Source organism: Polypterus senegalus, chromosome 7, assembly GCF_016835505.1.
Source record: "Polypterus senegalus isolate Bchr_013 chromosome 7, ASM1683550v1, whole genome shotgun sequence".
In the NCBI taxonomy this organism is placed as follows: Eukaryota; Metazoa; Chordata; class Cladistia; order Polypteriformes; family Polypteridae; genus Polypterus; species Polypterus senegalus.
Genome location: NC_053160.1, coordinates 169796730 through 169815430, shown reverse-complemented (window position 1 = coordinate 169815430; position 18701 = coordinate 169796730). Strand labels below are relative to the sequence as shown.

The following is an 18701-nucleotide window of genomic DNA, read 5'->3' as shown; positions in this document are numbered from 1 at the left end:
TTGTTAAATACCTACTTCTGGAAAAGGTCAGTGTGCATCATAAACAGAAAGCACAAGTCACATGGGGCTGCCTTTTAAAACTAGAATCCCTGGCGCCTACGAAAAAAGTCATAATGTCAGGCCGCCTTAAATTCCTTTGCACCTCCTCATCAGTGTCAATCAGCACGGGAAGCAAGCAGCCTTCTATCCCATAATCAATGCATCTGAAGTTCTGTCAGCTCAAGTCTGCTTATCTGGGTGTGAGGTCCCTGGAGTTGCATAGGATAAATAATATATTGTTATTTGGAATACAAACATTTCATGAATGTTCTGTGTCTACAACAATCTGGGAAAATGTAGCATGACAGGAAATGTGAGGCAAGAAATGTTGAACACATAACTAAAACAGAAACTTTTTGCATGTTATAGTAATAATTAACAAAATGCTGACGTGAATTCAATTTACATGATACTGGCAATGTGTAAAAACTGAAGCCCAACTTACGAATAGCCAAGGAGAAACATTGGTTCTCTGCCGATTGATATTTGGGCTCGGTTTTTTACACATTGCCAATTAGATGCAAACTGAATAATTTTTTTCGGTTATATTCTTGAATAAAAAAGCACTTGTTTTGTTATACCTTTTGTGAAAGTGTTTATTTGATATTTGGACTTGAGTCTTCACACATTATACCCTGCATGTCAGCATTTTATCAGTTACATAAACAACTTAATTCCCTGAAGGCGCCTTTTTAGCAATGTGCATGCAGTTGACTGCTCCAATTACGTCTGGAAAACCGGACGTTGCAATGAATTGTGTTTTAATGTTTCCCAGTTCACAGTGTATGGAAATCTTATATATCTGGATGATAAGCAGAAAATACCAACCAATACTGCTAGCATGGCGGTGATGTTTGTTGAAATAGCTGATCGATCAGCAAGTTCACATTGAAAAGCTCCTGTGGCAAAAAAACCTGAGTGTGGAGAGAACTTGCAAAGGGGCAGGTAGAGCACAATTCCTCAAAGTCTGCCTTAGTAAAGCCGGCCCCAGTTCAGCACACAGCTCCACGAGGATAGCTCTTGGAAATTGAAATCAACTTAGAAGCCAGTCATCATCATGGGATAAGTAATCTGTATGATCTCTAAATATGCACTCTCTTCTAATTCTTCCATTGGTGATGTCTTCTAACAGCACTGGTAGCAGCCATGGTAGTTGGAATTGTTTTGCCATTTTATGCACCTTTATATTGTTACAGATTGATTACAATCAAGTACCTTAAATTTGTAAATGATATGCAATTAATTTTGGTTTTTAAGCCTATGTCATCGTTGCAAATCTAAAAAAGAAACAGTAGCACTTCTTTGATGCTTGGTGCCACCCATTTATAAAACTGAGCAGAAATGTCCATATATACAGTGGTGTGAAAAACTATTTGCCCCCTTCCTAATTTCTTATTCTTTTGCATGTTTGTCACACAAAATGTTTCTGATCATCAAACACATTTAACCATTAGTCAAATACAACACAAGTAAACACAAAATGCAGTTTTTAAATGATGGTTTTTATTATTTAGGGAGAAAAAAAAATCCAAACCTACATGGCCCTGTGTGAAAAGTAATTGCCCCTTGTTAAAAATAACCTAACTGTGGTGTATCACACCTGACTTCAATTTCCGTAGCCACCCCCAGGCCTGATTACTGCCACACCTGTTTCAATCAATAAATCACTTAAATAGGAGCTGCCTGACACAGAGAAGTAGACCAAAAGCACCTCAAAAGCTAGACATCATGCCAAGATCCAAAGAAATTCAGGAACAAATGAGAACAGAAGTAATTGAGATCTATCAGTCTGGTAAAGGTTATAAAGCCATTTCTAAAGCTTTGGGACTCCAGCGAACCACAGTGAGAGCCATTATCCACAAATGGCAAAAACATGGAACAGTGGTGAACCTTCCCAGGAGTGGCCGGCCGACCAAAATTACCCCAAAGTGTGCAGAGACGACTCATCCGAGAGGTCACAAAAGACCCCAGGACAACGCCTAAAGAACTGCAGGCCTCACTTGCCTCAGTTAAGGTCAGTGTTCACGACTCCACCATAAGAAAGAGACTGGGCAAAACGGCCTGCATGGCAGATTTCCAAGACGCAAACCACTGTTAAGCAAAAGAACATTAGGGCTCATCTCAATTTTGCTAAGAAACATCTCAATGATTGCCAAGACTTTTGGGAAAATACCTTGTGGACTGATGAGACAAAAGTTGAACTTTTGGAAGGCAAATGTCCCGTTACATCTGGCGTAAAAGGAACACAGCATTTCAGAAAAAGAACATCATACCAACAGTAAAATATGGTGGTGGTAGTGTGATGGTCTGGGGTTGTTTTGCTGCTTCAGGACCTGGAAGGCTTGCTGTGATAGATGGAACCATGAATTCTACTGTCTACCAAAAAATCCTGAAGGAGAATGTCCGGCCATCTGTTCGTCAACTCAAGCTGAAGTGATCTTGGGTGCTGCAACAGGACAATGACCCAAAACACACCAGCAAATCCACCTCTGAATGGCTGAAGAAAAACAAAATGAAGACTTTGGAGTGGCCTAGTCAAAGTCCTGACCTGAATCCAATTGAGATGCTATGGCATGACCTTAAAAAGGCGGTTCATGCTAGAAAACCCTCAAATAAAGCTGAATTACAACAATTCTGCAAAGATGAGTGGGCCAAAATTCCTCCAGAGCGCTGTAAAAGACTCATTGCAAGTTATCGCAAACGCTTGATTGTAGTTATTGCTGCTAAGGGTGGCCCAACCAGTTATTAGGTTCAGGGGGCAATTACTTTTTCACACAGGGCCATGTAGGTTTGGATTTTTTTTTCTCCCTAAATAATAAAAACTGCATTTTGTGTTTACTTGTGTTATATTTGACTAATGGTTAAATGTGTTTGATGATCAGAAACATTTTGTGTGACAAACATGCAAAAGAATAAGAAATCAGGAAGGGGGCAAATAGTTTTTCACACCACTGTATGGTGTGAGGTTGCTGTGAAAAGGGGCATGGCGTTATGCCAAGATTAGTTTTTATATATCTCGACATGAGCGTGGAAATGGGTGTACGCAACATTTTGTTGCATGTGCAGCATTTATAAATGAACCCCTGGTCTGTACAGTGTGGAAGGGGAAATAAGGTCTTTTGAATATGCTGCAGACATCTTTTCAAGTGATGACAGAAGTGGGAAGCTGACAAGAGGTGGAGTGTAGAGTAGTAACAGTGAGACTATCAAGTAGATTTATCTCCCATTGTCTTTCATTAATCCTTTCCAGAATGTTGAACAGCAACAGTGGCTTCTCTGAGGTCATTGTGAAGACTTTTGTGTTTTGTTCATGGCATGGTGTTACCACACACACCTGTATGTTCCCAGACAAAACTCCCAAAGGGTCTTCCCTTATAGTGTGGTGGCAGCAGTTTATGTTCATCAGGTAGACAGTGGTGTTTGATTTAATTAACTTCTTAACGACTATGAAAGCACTGGGGTGTACTTACTTACATCTGCATGTTGGCTTATTTTTGGGTGAATAAATAATAACATTTAAATGTTCTTTGTAAACTGAGATTAGATTTATGTAATTTTTGGGGCACATGTTTGGTACTTACGTCATGATCTGTAAGACTATGGAACTGAAAGAAAGTGTACTTACTTTTTGTACTGTATAATCGTAATCACTCACCCCCTGTGGAGAGCTTGCCAATGTAAGCCAATGTTCAGTAGAAAATTTCATAATTAAGTTGTTCTTTTAATTGCGCTTTCATTCTTATTTTGGCTCTCTGCACACTTGTTTTTTCAGGTACATGGATTTTTTTCCCGTCCCTTCAAATATAACCACCGACTTTCTATTTGAGAAGAGCGCTAACTACTTTTCTGCTGAAGAAGCTCCAAAGCGTGCTGCTGCCCTCATCCCAAAATCCAAGATAATCACCTTACTCATCAATCCTTCTGACAGGGCCTATTCTTGGTATCAGGTAGGACCCCTCAGTGGAAAACAACAATAAAAAATAAAGCTAAAAAATAAGTGGCTTTTCTGTTACTGTCGACTGGTATTATATTGCACTAAAAGCAGAATTTGAAAGTAGCCAGGACTCTGCTGCATTACGCCTTTTTATTGTAACAGTGTACTTTTAAATTTAATGTATAGCATGACACAAATATTATTTTGGGTATTTTGAATCACATAGCATCACAAACCCCCCTGCATCTTTCTCAGGCTCATCTCGTCAGGTTTGGTTTGTTTTATTGCATGGAAATCAGTGATTAGAACTTGAGAGTCGATATTGCCAGCTTTTGATGTCTAATAAATTTACAGACCTTTCTGAAAACGTTTTTTCTCTTAGTCATTATGGGTTATTGAGTATAGATTGTTGAGCAAAAATGTCAGATTTGTACTGTACATGTACAACACAAGAAAATGTACAAAATCTGAAGGAGTTTTCTGAATGCACTGTATGTGTCTGTATAGCTGTTTTGGTTGTTTAGACTCCTATTTTATTTCAGAAGCAAATTATTATTTTTTTTCAATTAGGTTATACAAATAATTCTGCTTTCATCTAGTTTTGATCCCGATGTAACAGTTGTGGTGTGCAGTGTCATTATCTCTGAGGAAACTGTCCACGGTGACTAGGATTATGTCACATCTGAGGGATTTGCTGAAAGCTCAGACTTCTTTACACTGATGAGATTTGCCAACAGGAAAACTGCCCTCTCATTGAGAAGATGGCAGCCCTTTTAGCTCCCCTTTAAATGTAATCGCCAAGGGCTTTGTCTACCAGACCTTTTTAATTCATAGGAAAATTCAATCAAACATTCACAACACAAGAAATAATGATTAACCTTTTTTATAGACAGGATGGGTACTCAAAACAAGAGCAAGAAAAGATGCAAAACCTTTGTGAAATATGTAAAAGCCTGACACATTGTTAGCACAGCAGGAAATCAGGACACAACAACAAAGGATTTCAATGGACTAGGAACTCTTATTCTTCTTCTTTTGGTCTCATGCCACAGCAGATCATCTGTTTCCAACTATCTCTGTCTTTTACATCATATTCTGCCCCACTGACCGACTTCATGTCCTCCCTCACCACATCTGTAAACATCTTTTTTGGCCTTCCTCTTTTCCTATTACCTGGTGGTTCCATCCTCAACATTCTCTTCCCGTTGTACCCCTCATTTCTTCTCAGCACGGGCCCAAACCATCTCAATATATCCTTTCTCACTTGGTCACCCAACTGTCATACCTGTGTTGTTCCTTTAATGTCCTCATTGCTAATCCTGTCTACACTTGTTATTCTGAGTGAAAATCGTAATACCTTCAACTCGACCACGTCCAGCTCTGCATTCTGTCTTTTAGACAGTGCCACCGTCTCCAAACCATACAACATAGCTGGTTTCACTATCATTTTATAAACCTCCCTTTCACTTTTTTCAGATACTGTTCTATCACAAATCAATACAGCCACTCTTCTCTACCCAGTCCACCATTTCTGCACTCTCTTCTTCACCTCTCTGCCACACTCTCCTTTGCTTTGGATTGTTGAAACCAAGTATTTAAATGTGTGTACCTTCACCACCTCTGCTCCTTGCAGTCACAGCCTTCCACCACCTTCAATCTCATTTATGCACATGTACTTTGTCTTAGTCCTATTGACTCTCATTCCTCTTCTCTCCAGTGTATACCTCCACCTCAGCAGGTTTGTCTCAACCTGCTGCCTACACTCACTCCATATCACAGTGTCATCTGCGAACATCAGAGTCCATGGAGACTCCTGTCTGACCTCATCTGTCAACCTGTCCATCACCATTGCAAAATGGAAAGGCCTCAGAGCCAATCCTTGATGTAATCCCACTCTCACCTTGAAACCAGTCTGTCATTCCAACTGCACACCTCACTGCAATCACACAGTCTTCATACACATCCTGTGCCACCCTCACATACTTTTCTGCTACTCCCAACTTCCTCATACATTACCATAACTCTTCTCTTGGGCACCATGTCATACACTTTCACTTCCACAAACATGCAATACTATTCCTTCTGGCCTTCTCTGTGCTTCTCCATCAATACTCTTGAAGCAAACATCTCATCTGTAGTACTCGATCCTGGCATGAAGCCATATTTCTGTTCACAGATCACAATTTCTCCTCTCAGCCTAGCATCCGTCTCTATTTCCCATATCTTCATAGTGTGGCTGATCAAGGGCTAGTACACATCATAAAAATGTTGGGTTTCAAAGCCCATTTAATTTGCCATTGACAAAGGAAAGTAAAATTGAAAAGCAGGCATTGGGCGGCACCTATGCTCTTCTTTATCAGTCATTTGACTACTGATGCCATCTTGAAAAGTCAGGCTGGTGAGTAGGTGGGAACAGAAGATCACCAGTCCCCTTACAGGTCCAGGTCTTTCTGTATGAAGATGGAACAGCAAAATAATTCACGGTGTTAGATCCAACTCTTTTCCCTGATGTTCCTTTTAAATAAGTCATCATTAGGTGCAGTATATTCTGATGGCTAGTTGTTGTCGTATACACCAAGTCAAGACTAACAATGAGTGACACAGGGACACAGGGCACAACAATTAACCCTGAACGATGTATTAACTTGTTACAAAAGCCCTCCGAGAAATCCCGTTTCCATTTTGAATGCTGCATAAACAGACCGCAGCTCCATTAATTCAGGTAGTCAGTAATCAGACTGAACAGCATTTGAAAGCCAATCACACAGCGTACATCACATGAATATGCAGTAAGACGACACTGGGAAGAGCGGGACCTCCACTAGCAGGTCTCCCTGTGGGTTGAATAGGTTTGCCGATTGCCACGCTGTTTTTTCAGTTGCTTCTCAGACAGAGCTCTAAACATAAAACTGATTTAAGAAGAATCAAAGTCATCTTGCTTGTGCAAATCAAACTCCAATTTCTTGAAAAAAATTCTTCACCCCACAGGGCTAAGATATCACAGGTTTTCTGTCAAATTTTGTGGCAGCTGAGACAGTTGCAAGACATGTTTTCAATCACTGTGCCAGAGTCAACTCATAGAGATGTAGCTTTTTTATTTTATTTTTCATCAGCCAATACGACAGGGATTGGGAACAGGAGAATATTAAGAAATCATACGAAAAGATAAAACATTGTGATACTCGTATGGCATTTCTCAAAGTCACTGTGACAGTAAAACATTATGTTATATAACAGGTGAAACACTTCAAAATCAAAGACGCAAGGAAATATCTATAGAGCATTCATTATAAAATATATGCAGTGCTCTCCATCACGTCTGGGACAAAGACTCTTTTTTTCCCTTGATTTACTTCTCTGCTCCACAGTTAGAAATTACAAATCAAACCATTGAGACAAGATTAAAGTGCACATTACAGACTTTCATTAAAGAGGATTTGCATACGTTTTAGTCACACAACACTTTTTCTACACGCTCCCCCACCCCCCCCCCCATTTCAGGACACCATAATGTTTGGGACAAATGGCGTCAAAGGTGTCTGTCATTTCTCAAGTGGGTTTCATTCCTTCATAAGATACCTTGGCTTGCTTTGTAGTCTGTAGTTAGCATTGTTAAACTTAAGACCAAGAGCTGTGCCAATGAAAATCAAAGAAGCCATTATGAGGCTAAAAAACAAGAATAAAACCATTAGAGACATCGACAAAATGTTAGAATTACCTAACTTGACTGTCTGGACTATCATTAAGAAGAAAGAACATACTGATGAGCTCGGTAATCACAAAGGAACTGGTAGGCCAAGGAAGACCTCCACTGCTTATGACAGAAGAATCCTTACTATGGTGAAGAAAAAGCCCCAAATGCCTCTCTGATGGATCAGAAACAGTTTTCAGGGTGCAGAGATGGATGTGTCAGAGATTACTATCAGCAGAACACCCCATGATTCGAAATACAGCAGCCATATTGCAAGTGGACAGACGAGACAAAGATGAACCTGCAACAGAGAGATGGCAAGAGCAAAGTGTGGAGATGAAAAGAAATGGCCCGAGGATCAAAGCAAAGCTGTCCACCTCTGTGGAAGAAAAGAATTTGAAACAGACACCCCCTACTGGAATGCCCTGATTTAAGCAATAAAACACAGGCAGGAGAAAGCGTCAATCATTATTCTTTATCTAAATCTCGCAATAGAAATCTACAAAGAAAAAAGTGTCATCTGCGCTATTTTTATACAATCCATTGATTAGGTCCCTGATTACATAATCAGAAAACTTTTACCATGATTGGTTACACCTAGTTGTCAAACGTTGATACCTTAAATGACCACAATTTGATTGATAGTCCTGTTAGCTTAGGATGTACGTGACATTTTAAATGTATTATTTTTATTCTTATTTTAGGAGATGTGTGAGTTCTGTCCGGATTCATCCTGTTTTTTTAAAACAAAAAGGAAGAAGATCTAATTTTTTCTATGATTCAGCTGGGTTCAAAAACAGGAAACTTAGTACTAAACGGAAATCTAGAAAAATGATTATGCCATAAAATGTAACATTTTCTCTTAAGGGGCTATATAAAATGACAAGTAATGCATTTATCATAGTGAATAATAAAATAACAGCATCAGCTTTTAAGCGTAAGCTCAGAAGGATATGAGACTCGGACACATGCTAGGTGCACATTGGAGCAGGATTCAAATTCAACTCTTACACCTCATCTGTTAAACAAGGTGGCGGCGGGGAGTTATTTCTTGGGCATGTATGGCTGCCATCGGCCCTGGTACACTTTATTTATGATGGAACTGCTGACGGCAGCTGCACAATGAATTCTGACGTGTGTAGAAACATCTAATCTGCTCGAGTTTCAATCAATGCCTCAGATCACATTGGCCGGCGCTTCATCATACAACAAGAAAATGACCCAAACTGAGGCAACATAGGAGTCTGTCAAAGCTAAAAAATAGAACATTCTTGAACGGCAAAGCCAGTCACTGATTTGAATCCGATTTAGAGGGTCTTCCATATGCTGAAGTGGAACCATAAGGGGATGAGCCCCCAGGACAAGAAAGAGCTGAAGATGGCTGCATTGGTAGAGCATCACTAGAGAAGACCCTCCACACCTGGTGATGGCTGTGAATCGCAGACTTCAAACATTCACTGGGGATATGAGACAAAGTGATAAAAATGTCGGCTTTAATAAACCTGCCATTACTCTGTGCCCTGAAGTGGAGGGCCGTGTTGAAAACGTGTTGTCATTTCTACATAGTGTCACCAAAATGTAGGCAAATACCCTGAAATGAAAGTCTGCAATGTGCACTTGAATCGTATAAACTGTGGAGCAGAGGGGTAAATCAGGGAAAAATGTGTCTTTGTCCCAAACATTATGGAGGGCACTGTATGATCATTTATATAGTTAAGTACACCACCAAGATGGCACAGGGCAAGAAGGACCTTTCAGCGGTAATCTCTCAAAAGGTATTTTTTCTGCACTCCTAGGGGCACTCCATCACTCTGGCCAAACAGAATTGAGACTCATCACTTAAGATAATTGGGCATCAGACTGTTGCTTGGTCTTTTTTAGTTTTGTTTTCTGTCTTTGCCAATGTGTTGGAGGGAGACACACCATTTTGTAATTCGGAAGACAACATTCTGCAGATGGTGGTCTGACTTGTGATATTTAATGTTAACACAATAGGGATTTTTTTTTAATTCTCACTCTGTGGTTTGTGACTGCAATAGGTGTCTGTCTTAACCTCCACTGTTGTTATAAATTTGAGTCCCAGATGTGGGTTTGACATGGATGGGCCGCTTGAGTCACACAGCTTGGCTCTACTCAAACACAAGATTTAAATGTAGGGACTCGTGACTTGCTGAATAAAATTTTAAGAACAGACTCAACTTAAACTTGCTTATAGATGACTTACACATTGATTATAACATACGATAAATGATTTACAGTCTCAACAGTTTATCAGTTTTTGCAATTTTTGGTTCACTGCAGAAATTAAGGTTAGGGTTAGGGTTTTGCACTACAAAGAATGGAACAACCAATAAATGGAAGCCAGGAAAAAAAGCTGTGGCTAGAGTACAACACCTTTCTGTTGTCTTTCTGGACATGAACCCATTCTGGTTTGCTCTTAAATAAATCAAATACATGTTTAGGTGTGACAGTAGTTACTGTTGTGATCTATCAGAAGAATTGTGTTCTTTGTTTATTGCATTGTTATCAGTTTTCACTAACACTGTTATTATTGTTTGTCCAAAACCAAAGGAACAGTCAAGAAAATGAGCCAAGTTGTGTATCAAATAAGAGCAAGAGCTCCTAATAACCAAATCCAAACTGAGAGGTCACATATGCAAAACCAATAGGTCAGAACTGCCAATAACAAAAGCTTCCCTAAATTCAAAGAACCGAACTGCCATTTGATTGTATTTCAATCCAAAATCTTGGCCAATAATCTTCTGCACTGTTACGACTCCGAGCACTCAGAAATGGTGAAGGTGTGGGGCTTTCAGACTAGATGTGAAAGAGTCCAGTCTCCTACCTTGCCTGCTCAGAGAAGCCTCACTTCACAGTAGCCCAAGTGACTACTCAAAAGGCTGGCTTCGGTCTTCACCTGGCCAAATGGCACTTGGTGGTTCAAAATGTTTAAAGTCAATTAAATTTACCAACAATTCAAATTGTGACTAAAGGGAGAGGAAAAAAAAACTTTGAGCAAAGATTAGGCAGTCCCCTGAAGCTCTATATCAATAAAAAAGCACAACTAAAAAAAAGCAAAATAAAGAAAGCAATCCTTCTTCTTCTTCTTCTTCTTCTTCTTTCGACTGCTCCCGTTAGGGGTTGCCACAGCGGATCATCTTCTTCCATATCTTTCTGCCCTCTGCATCTTGTTCTGTTACCCCCATCACCTGCATGTCCTCTCTCACCACATCCATAAACCTTCTCTTAGGCCTTCCTCTTTTCCTCTTCCCTAGCAGCTCTATCCTTAGCATCCTTCTCCCAATATACTCAGCATCTCTCCTCTGCACATGTCCAAACCAACGCAATCTCGCCTCTCTGACTTTGTCTCCCAACCGCCCAACTTGAGCTGATCCTCTAATGTACTCATTTCTAATCCAATCCATCTTTCTCACACACAATGAAAATCTTAGCATCTTTAACTCTGCTTCAAAATCCAATCTTAAATCTGTAAATCGTAATCCATGAACAAGAGAAAAAAAAATCATCAAGCCAGAAATCCAAATGAGAAACCACAATACTCACCAAACTCTCCTCCAAAGCACATTCAGTGTACCACAAGAATCTCACGCTTTCAGTCTGCCTATAAATGTGGGGGGTTCCTTGTGGCAAGGCATTGGTGGTCCCACCTCTTAGTGGTCCTCCTTCAAAAACACACAGGAGAGGGGAATTATGCACAAAGAAATGGCATAATCAAAAATAAAACAAAATTGGCATTAAATGCATAACTTGGAAAATAATAAAAATAATTAACAATATTAACATAAGAGATAATGATCAAAGAGTCAAAAAATTAACAAAATACAGTATTAAACCATATGCCAGCAATGGTAGTATGATGGTGATATAGACCTTGTCTCTGTGACATCGCTTGACCAGCAAGGGCATCATTACCATAAACACCATGGCCATGACCATAGCAAACCACAAAAGTAGCACTATAACAATGAGAAATGGAAAGCAAAATAGTTTACAAATCCAAATAAAATAACCTTATTAAAAATAAAAAGTCTTGGAAACAAATATCTGAACAGACAAAATGGTAATCCATCCATCCATCCATCTTCTAACCCGCTGAATCCGAACACAGGGTCACGGGGGTCTGCTGGAGCCAATCCCAGCCAACACAGGGAACCAATCCTGGGCAGGGTGCCAACCCACTGCAGGACACACACCAAGCACACACTAGGGCCAATTTAGAATCGCCAATCCACCTAACCTGCATGTCTTTGGATTGTGGGAGGATACCGGAGTGCCCGGAGGAAACCCACGCTGACACGGGGAGAACATGCAAACTCCACACAGAGAGGACCCGGAAAGCGAACCCGGGTCTCCTAACTGCGAGGCAGCAGCGCCACCACTGTGCCACCGTGCCACCCCAAAATGGTAATTACATGAATAATAGATCTGGTGGTACCGTTCTGTGACATCTTTTCATGGACGCCACCATTTGTTTGCAATTGTGGGGGGTCCTTGTTTTGTCATGGTAGGTTCCTATGGTGACCCGATTCCCCTATGTGCTCTTTATTATGCAGACTCAAAAAGAATACCTCAAATCCCATACTTTTCCCACAATGTTAGGATTAACTGCTTCTGCAAATCAATACTTTCCCCCTTTCTTTTACATTTAAAACCCCAGGCAATTAAACAGAGCTCCAGAACAGGCAGGAGAAAAAGTGATACATGTACAGTATTTGTGTATTATAAATTAAAAATTATTAAAATGAAATCAGATTAAACTGGATTTAATATTCTGACTACTGACATTAACAAAAATAAATAGAATATGGCTTTGCAAACCATACAACCTGATTGTGCTAGATATGTAGTTTCAGGAGGCACATAAACTTGTAGTTACACTTGATTTTCTTTTGTCAGGTCATTATCTGGTCTGCTTTTTTCTTAGCCAGCTCATCATTTGACTTCATGCAACTTTTTTCCTTAGTGGCCTGTTGTGTTCACATTTTCCTGGCTCATAACTCCAAAATCTTACAAGCCTTTTTACTCAAGGGAGAATGAGTACTTAAAACTGTGCCGTTGACTTGTCTGCAGAGATTTATATCAAAGCACCTACTTGCATCTAAAACGGGTTACAAGAAGATCAATGCAAAGTCTTCTATCCCTCTTCAGTACATATGCAGTCTGTTAATGGCATTTCACCTTAGCCCACCTGTATTCCCCTGGGCCAGCTGACCAGCCAGTTTCTGAGATTTTACCCTTACTAGTTTTAACCTGCTGTAAGTTTTAAAGTTATAATTTTTAAGTACCATATATACTCTTGTAAAAGTTGGGTCTTGAAACCCAAAAAATCGATCATAAAATCAGACCCCAACTTGTACGCCCATTCAAATTTTTTTTTTTTTTTAACATCTTCTTGCCTCCTCCAATCTTGCATCAGTTTCTCAGACGCATTGAATTTTGTTGCAGCAGCGCAGTTACCAATTTCTTTCTAAACAACGTTTAATTTAAAACCAGCTTCATATTTTCTTCTGATCAAACGCTCCACCGTAGATAAGGGATGCTCTTACGATAAAGGCGTATGAGGGTGTGAGATACAAAAAACACAAAACAGTGCAAACATTGCTTCAGAATAGTTTGGGTATTACCGTGTGGTCACATAGGCACAATACAATAAAAAAAGGCAGTGTGCTCCGTGTTTACTCTATCAGGTGGGCGTTAGCATATCATAATCTTTTGGACCAATAGCATCAGTTTTCTGCAATCGACTTATACAGTAATCCCTCCTCGAAACGAAAATCTGCAAAGTAGAAACCATATGTTTGTGTAGTTATTTTTATATATTTTAAGCCCTTATAAACTCTCCCACACTGTTAACATTATTAGAGCCCTCTAGACATGAAATAACACCCTTTAGTCAAAAGTTTAAACTGTCCTCCATGACAAGACAGAGATGACAGTTCTTTCTCACAATTAAAAGAATGCAAATAGATCTTCTTCTCTTCAGGAGCAGAGAATTTCAGAGGGAGAGAAAGAGAGAGAGCGCTCGCAAAGAAAAGCAAACAATCAAAAAATCAATACGTGTGCTTTTAAGTTTGCCGCGGCATTTTTTAGAGGAGCGTCAGGATCTTCTAAGCAAAAAGCCTCTGTGCAAACAGCCCCTCTGCTCACATCTCCTCCGTCAGGCGCAGAGAACGTCAGAGAGTGAGAGAGAGCGAGATTAAAGCAACAATCAAAAAATCAATACGTGTGCTTTTGTGCTTTTAAATATGCCGAGCACCGCAATAAAGCGGCATTTTTTTAGAGGAGCGTCAGTATCTTTTAAGCAAACCGCCTCTGTGCAAACAGCCCCTCCGTCAGGCCCAGAGAATGTCAGAGAGGGTGAGATAGAGGCAGAGACAAGCAAACAATCAAGCTCCGCGCGGGATGCATATCTTCTAGCATTGAGGAGTTTTAATTAATATGTAATACATGCTCTGATTGGGTAGCTTCTAAGCCATCCGCCAATAGCGTCCCTTGTATGAAATCAGCAGGGCAAACAAACTGAGGAAGCGTGTAGCATAAATTAAAAGACCCACTGTCTGCAGAAATCCACGAACCAGCGAAAAATCTGTGATATACTGTATATTTAGATGTGCTTACATTTAAAATCCGCGATAGAGTGAAACCGTGAAAGTCGAAGCGCGATATAGCGAGGGATTACTGTACAACCAACATTATAAAATGCCAGTAATGGCGCACTTCACGATAGCGTACGGTGAATACACATAACTTATAGTTTTCATGCTCTTTCTCTGTATGTTTAGCATTTGTTTGCTCAGATGTTGATGTGCTTCCTGAGCAGCTCTTCTTTTCTCCACCCTACCGGCCTGCTTCTTCTTTTCTTTCATCGGCATTTTTTCACATTAAAACTGATTAAGTTAGTGTTTGTGTTACAATTACTTAGTACATGTTCCTTAATTTTTCACTTAAACTGGCACTTAAGTCTTTAGTCTGCCAAGAATGATTTAAAATATGAAGAGATAGGGAAAGTGATGGCAAAGGTGGTAGGGAATGAGAACGGCACCCATATGCATGCATCACATGGCTGCCGTACTGGCCGCTGCCAAGAGTTGATCCTACAATAAAATAAAAATAAAAAGAGGAATAAACTTGGGAGTCAATCATCAACCCGAAAGTGGATATTAGTCGTCACGTAGTATATGTATACCAAATTTCAAGTCAACAAGTGAAACAGTTTGCAGACTACAGGTGATTTAAAATCCTGGACAGGCAAGCAGGCAGCCACAGTAGCATATTATATAAGAAGACCAGTAAAATCAAGTCCCGGCTTATCCGCAGGAGAACTTCTCTGCGAGTATATACGGTACTTAATTTTTACCTTAATATCATTACAACTTCCTCATTACGAAAATCTAACGATTGCTTGATCTTTGTTTTTTCACACCAGATAACATTCTTTTCAATTTGATTCTTGGTTGTCGTCTTTGCTTTGATCTCAGGATCATCTTGACTTCCTAGATATGACCTTACTAGTGTTTTTTGACGACTTCTTATCAATTACCCCTTTGGCTTTTCCTTCCCCTCGTCCATAAGTCTTTGTCCTTTTAAGGATGTGCCAGATGTTTCACCGTAGGTCCAGCAGATACAGCCCTTCTCAGTCTGGACTGTGACACTCATTAAAATAGGAGTCAACGAGGCTGATTCCTCTCTCCTTGCATCATGACAAGTGGTAGTTCAGTTTCCTCACCAAACTCTACATACCCAAACAGCATCACTTAACTTGTGTGTCTTCCATGAGCTGAGCAGTCAGAAGTTAGCTGACATTACCAACAAACAGTCACCGATGCTTTAGTCTTGATGTGTCGACTGCTGCTGTCACCCCCACTATCATTACACTCCTGCAGGTCCAACTCATTGGCACTATGGTGCCTTTTTTCAGCACCGTCACTTGCAGTTCTTTAGCTTCATTGGTTTTTTCAGCTCATGTTTTCCCCTGGTAGACGCTAATACAGTTGGAGTGTTACCTATAAACAGGCAAAGTTGAGCTTTAAAATATTGGATATTACTAATACAGATTGCAATCATAACATGAATGATCTATTTTTTGATGAGATCAGGCAGGTCCGTTTTAGCTGCTTTCCTCAGTTTCAGATATTCCTCGTGTGGTTGGTCTTGTTAGCCTTTGTTAAAGTGAAGGTCCCTACAGCACAACATGCTAATGGACAAAGCTTGTCATGAACGCCGACTACGCTACCACCAAGCTCATCTCTTACTTGCACTTAAGCTTTTATGCCCTCTGCATGGTTGCTTTGAGACTTGAAAAGAAATGTGAGTGGAAGAGGGAGCTTGGTGTTCTTTTAATTGAAGAGGGATTCTGTGTCCATGTCAACTGAGCTATAAGGTCACAATTTGTATTGCTATTTAAGTGAATGCTACTTAAAACTTTAAAGTCTAGTTTTTCATGGAGTTTCAGGAAGCAAGCGGTGCTGAGGTATATTTTCTTCTGCAGTTAGCAAACGTCAGTAATAATAATCAAGCTGCTAAGAATAAACTGATACTATTGACATAAGCAGTTTAGTATCATATAAATGTTACAAACATATGCAAACATAATGAACAGATGAAAAACCTAGATTAATGCAGTATATATTTCTTATAACAAACTGCAGCCATGCACTATCAGAGCAAATACTGAGATTTTTAGCACAGCCACATTTGAAGAAGTCTGTTAATGTTTCATGTAGTTCTGTGCTAATTATAAAATCACTCTGCTGAGAGAAATATATAGAGATGCATTAAAGTGAATCCATCCAGCCAGCCTTTTTCTAACCCAAGCCAGACTTACAGGGAGTCAGTTTGGGTGCCAGCGGCAGTGTGTAAAAACACAAGCCACCTATGGACAGGGTGGCAGTACAGGATGGGGCACATCACTGCACACTCGCACCCACGCTGGGCCAAGTTAGAACTGGCAGTTATCCTAACATGCGTGTCTTGGGATGTGGGAGGAAAAACCACAGGGGCCAAATAAAAGGTAATAAAGGAAAGCGGAAAGGAGGAAATCTGCCAAGAAATACTGACAAAAGTAGAAAGCAGAATCCTACTTTCCTATAGAATTCATATACTACGATTGATCTATAAACACAGCGCAGTATGTGGCCACATCTGCCAAGTGAAACCATAATGCTGTGGCCATATTTGAGCCCAAGAAAGAAAAAGGAATTACTATTAAAAAGACAATGCAGGCCAAGAAACTGTGCATCCCTGGATTGAACAACACATCCTGCTCTGACATGCTGAGGACATTGTTATTATTGTTTTCATCAATGTTAGAAATCATAAACAGTAAAGCACAGTTCAGTCAAAGATAACAATCTAGCCCATAATTAGTGTTGCATCAATACTAAAATTTGGACTTTGATATTGATACCAGCTTTCAGAACTGAGAACCAGCACCAAAATGGTATTGAGGCAAATAACAGATTACAACTCATCAAACTCATTATCCATTTCACAGCAACCTGCCATTACCCCAATACAAGAGCCAGGGGTTGGGATGGAGGAGCAAGGAGGGTAGTGTCTCTCATACTAATAAATGAATGAGCGCCAGGTACTTTAAGCCTACTATTTACTTCCAGTACAGAAATGAACAAAATGCAAGTATCGTACAGTTTTAAAAATGGGGTTTTCAGTACTTTCTGTAATGTTAATATACCACACAACACCCATAATGCAGACATTGTGTTCAAAGGAATACCATCAAAATGAACTCTCAACCCCCTTCCTATACCCAGTTCAGGAAAGTTACCAAATATAAAAGAGATTCAGTCTAAGAGCGTGCAAGACCTCACTTTCTCATTGAGAGAAGGGGTAAGATTCTTCAGTTTAAGAAAGTGAGTTTTCCGGCAAGCAGTGCAATATAGATTGCATTACACTCGATTAAATTAAATTACAGTATGCTTTATTTGTCCCCAATAGAAAGTTAAAATTTGACAGAAGCAACCCAAATAAACATGATAAAAACAAACAACAACTTCCCCTAACACACATACAAACGTCTGACTTGGATAACAGAGAACCACTCCTGTCAGTGACAGGCTTGTAGGTGGCGGTAAGAGGAGGTCAGACCTTCTCAGATTAGATTTATATTAAAGTCAATAATATTTGGCTAGAGCAGGTCCAGCTTGCAGAATCCATGAATGGAATAGGCCTAATAGACACTTGATTCCTTGTTCCTTGAAGTCACAAGCATTCAGAATGATTCATCATTAAGATATTGGTAGCAGAGTGAACCATTTCTGCTGTTGAGTCCGCCAGGATGAGGTAACTTAGTTTCCTGGGCAGTGACATGGATGAATTCAGTGCACTCCTCAGTACGTGAAAAATCACAGTACAGTACTTGAACTTGCCATAAGACACAATGAGATGTAACAGTTTAAAACAGCTCAAGTGAAAGCCATAGAACATCTCTCATTATAAGAAATCAGGCCAGGCGTGAATCCTTTCCACCTTACTTTGATCATCACTGCAGATCTTTGCCTCTTCCAGCTTCAGGTGCGCTTGTAACTTTCCTCCTTGCTCTAGCTATTCACCCTTTTCATTTTCAGACTATAAGATATTACAAAAGATTTTTTCATAGTATAATTTTATCTCATCTGAATATTGCTCTTGGAGGACTTGAAGGGATTTTAGTCCCATGACTGTATGAAAGATATGGTCAGAGGGTATAGCATTCCCAGATTTTATGATCTTTTGGGGTAGGCTCTTGATGACATTGTACATCATCTGAATTCTGTCCTGGATTAATTTTTAGACATTTTTTCATGAGATATACTGTATGTGAGTGCTATGCAATCTTTGGCTCAATTATGTTATATTTTGCCCAGATTGAATAAGAATATAATTTGTGGATGAATTCCTTTAAATTCTAATTGATTCATCCTTTTCTTACTATCCCCTAACATCATCTAAGGGTAAATTCCTTGAAATTTCGTGGTAGAATTTAAAAATACTACCCGTCCTTTCATTAAAACAGCTGGG

The 18701-nt window shown here is 39.8% G+C and overlaps 1 protein-coding gene across 2 annotated transcripts in view; it reads left to right on the top strand.

Annotated features, from left to right (window-relative positions):
- The window catches only part of ndst3 (N-deacetylase/N-sulfotransferase (heparan glucosaminyl) 3), a 491728-nt gene that overhangs the window by 440183 nt on the left and 32844 nt on the right, over positions 1–18701 (top strand). For both annotated transcript variants that reach the window (XM_039759612.1, XM_039759611.1), the window contains exon 10: positions 3812–3986. In XM_039759612.1, coding sequence (XP_039615546.1) covers positions 3812–3986 — 175 coding nt within the window. The remainder of the gene's footprint in view (positions 1–3811; positions 3987–18701) is intronic.